Genomic DNA, 501 nt, shown 5'->3' with positions numbered 1-501 from the left:
AAAAAAAACTATCCATCTTAATAACAAACCACTGGTGTTCCTGTTCTCCAAAGGCACATCTTTGTAAAGTTGTTGAGTAGCTAAATGAAAGCAACACAACATTAGAACGGGAAAGTTTTGATTTCCACCAAAATGTTTGTATTTGAGGCTGAATGTAACCCTAACTGAGAACCAGAAGGAACAGCTGAACAGCTGTGGATTTTTGGACAGAGAAACACCTGAAGAACACAGTGGGGTTCATCTGTGCGTCTTTCACTCGTACCAGAGATTTTGGCCTGGGTGGAGTGTTTGAATCCGGGAGGGAAGAGCAGTTCTCTGTGCTCGCCTCCGGACAGAGGTCCGTACTTGATGCGATAGTTGTCCACCTGAGCTCGGCTGTTTTCCCACTCTAGAGTGATGCTCTCATCGGTCAGCTCCACTGTCTTCAAGTTCCTGGGGGGGTCCAGGTCTGTGTGGGAGTCACAGAAATAGAATTTGTTAAAAGGTATTTTGTAAGACCCC

General features: G+C 45.5%; 1 protein-coding gene across 3 annotated transcripts in view; it reads right to left on the bottom strand.

Moving 5' to 3' along the window:
- tnc (tenascin C) overlaps nucleotides 1–501 on the bottom strand; it is a 58,126-nt gene that overhangs the window by 28,002 nt on the left and 29,623 nt on the right. For all 3 annotated transcript variants that reach the window (XM_024265326.2, XM_024265325.2, XM_024265324.2), the window contains exon 8: nucleotides 263–448. In XM_024265326.2, coding sequence (XP_024121094.1) covers nucleotides 263–448 — 186 coding nt within the window. The remainder of the gene's footprint in view (nucleotides 1–262; nucleotides 449–501) is intronic.

The sequence above is a fragment of the Oryzias melastigma genome, linkage group LG13 (genome assembly GCF_002922805.2).
Source record: "Oryzias melastigma strain HK-1 linkage group LG13, ASM292280v2, whole genome shotgun sequence".
Classification (NCBI taxonomy): domain Eukaryota; kingdom Metazoa; phylum Chordata; class Actinopteri; order Beloniformes; family Adrianichthyidae; genus Oryzias; species Oryzias melastigma.
The sequence above is the reverse complement of the archived record's forward strand: the minus strand, read 5'-3'. Positions and strand labels throughout refer to the sequence as shown.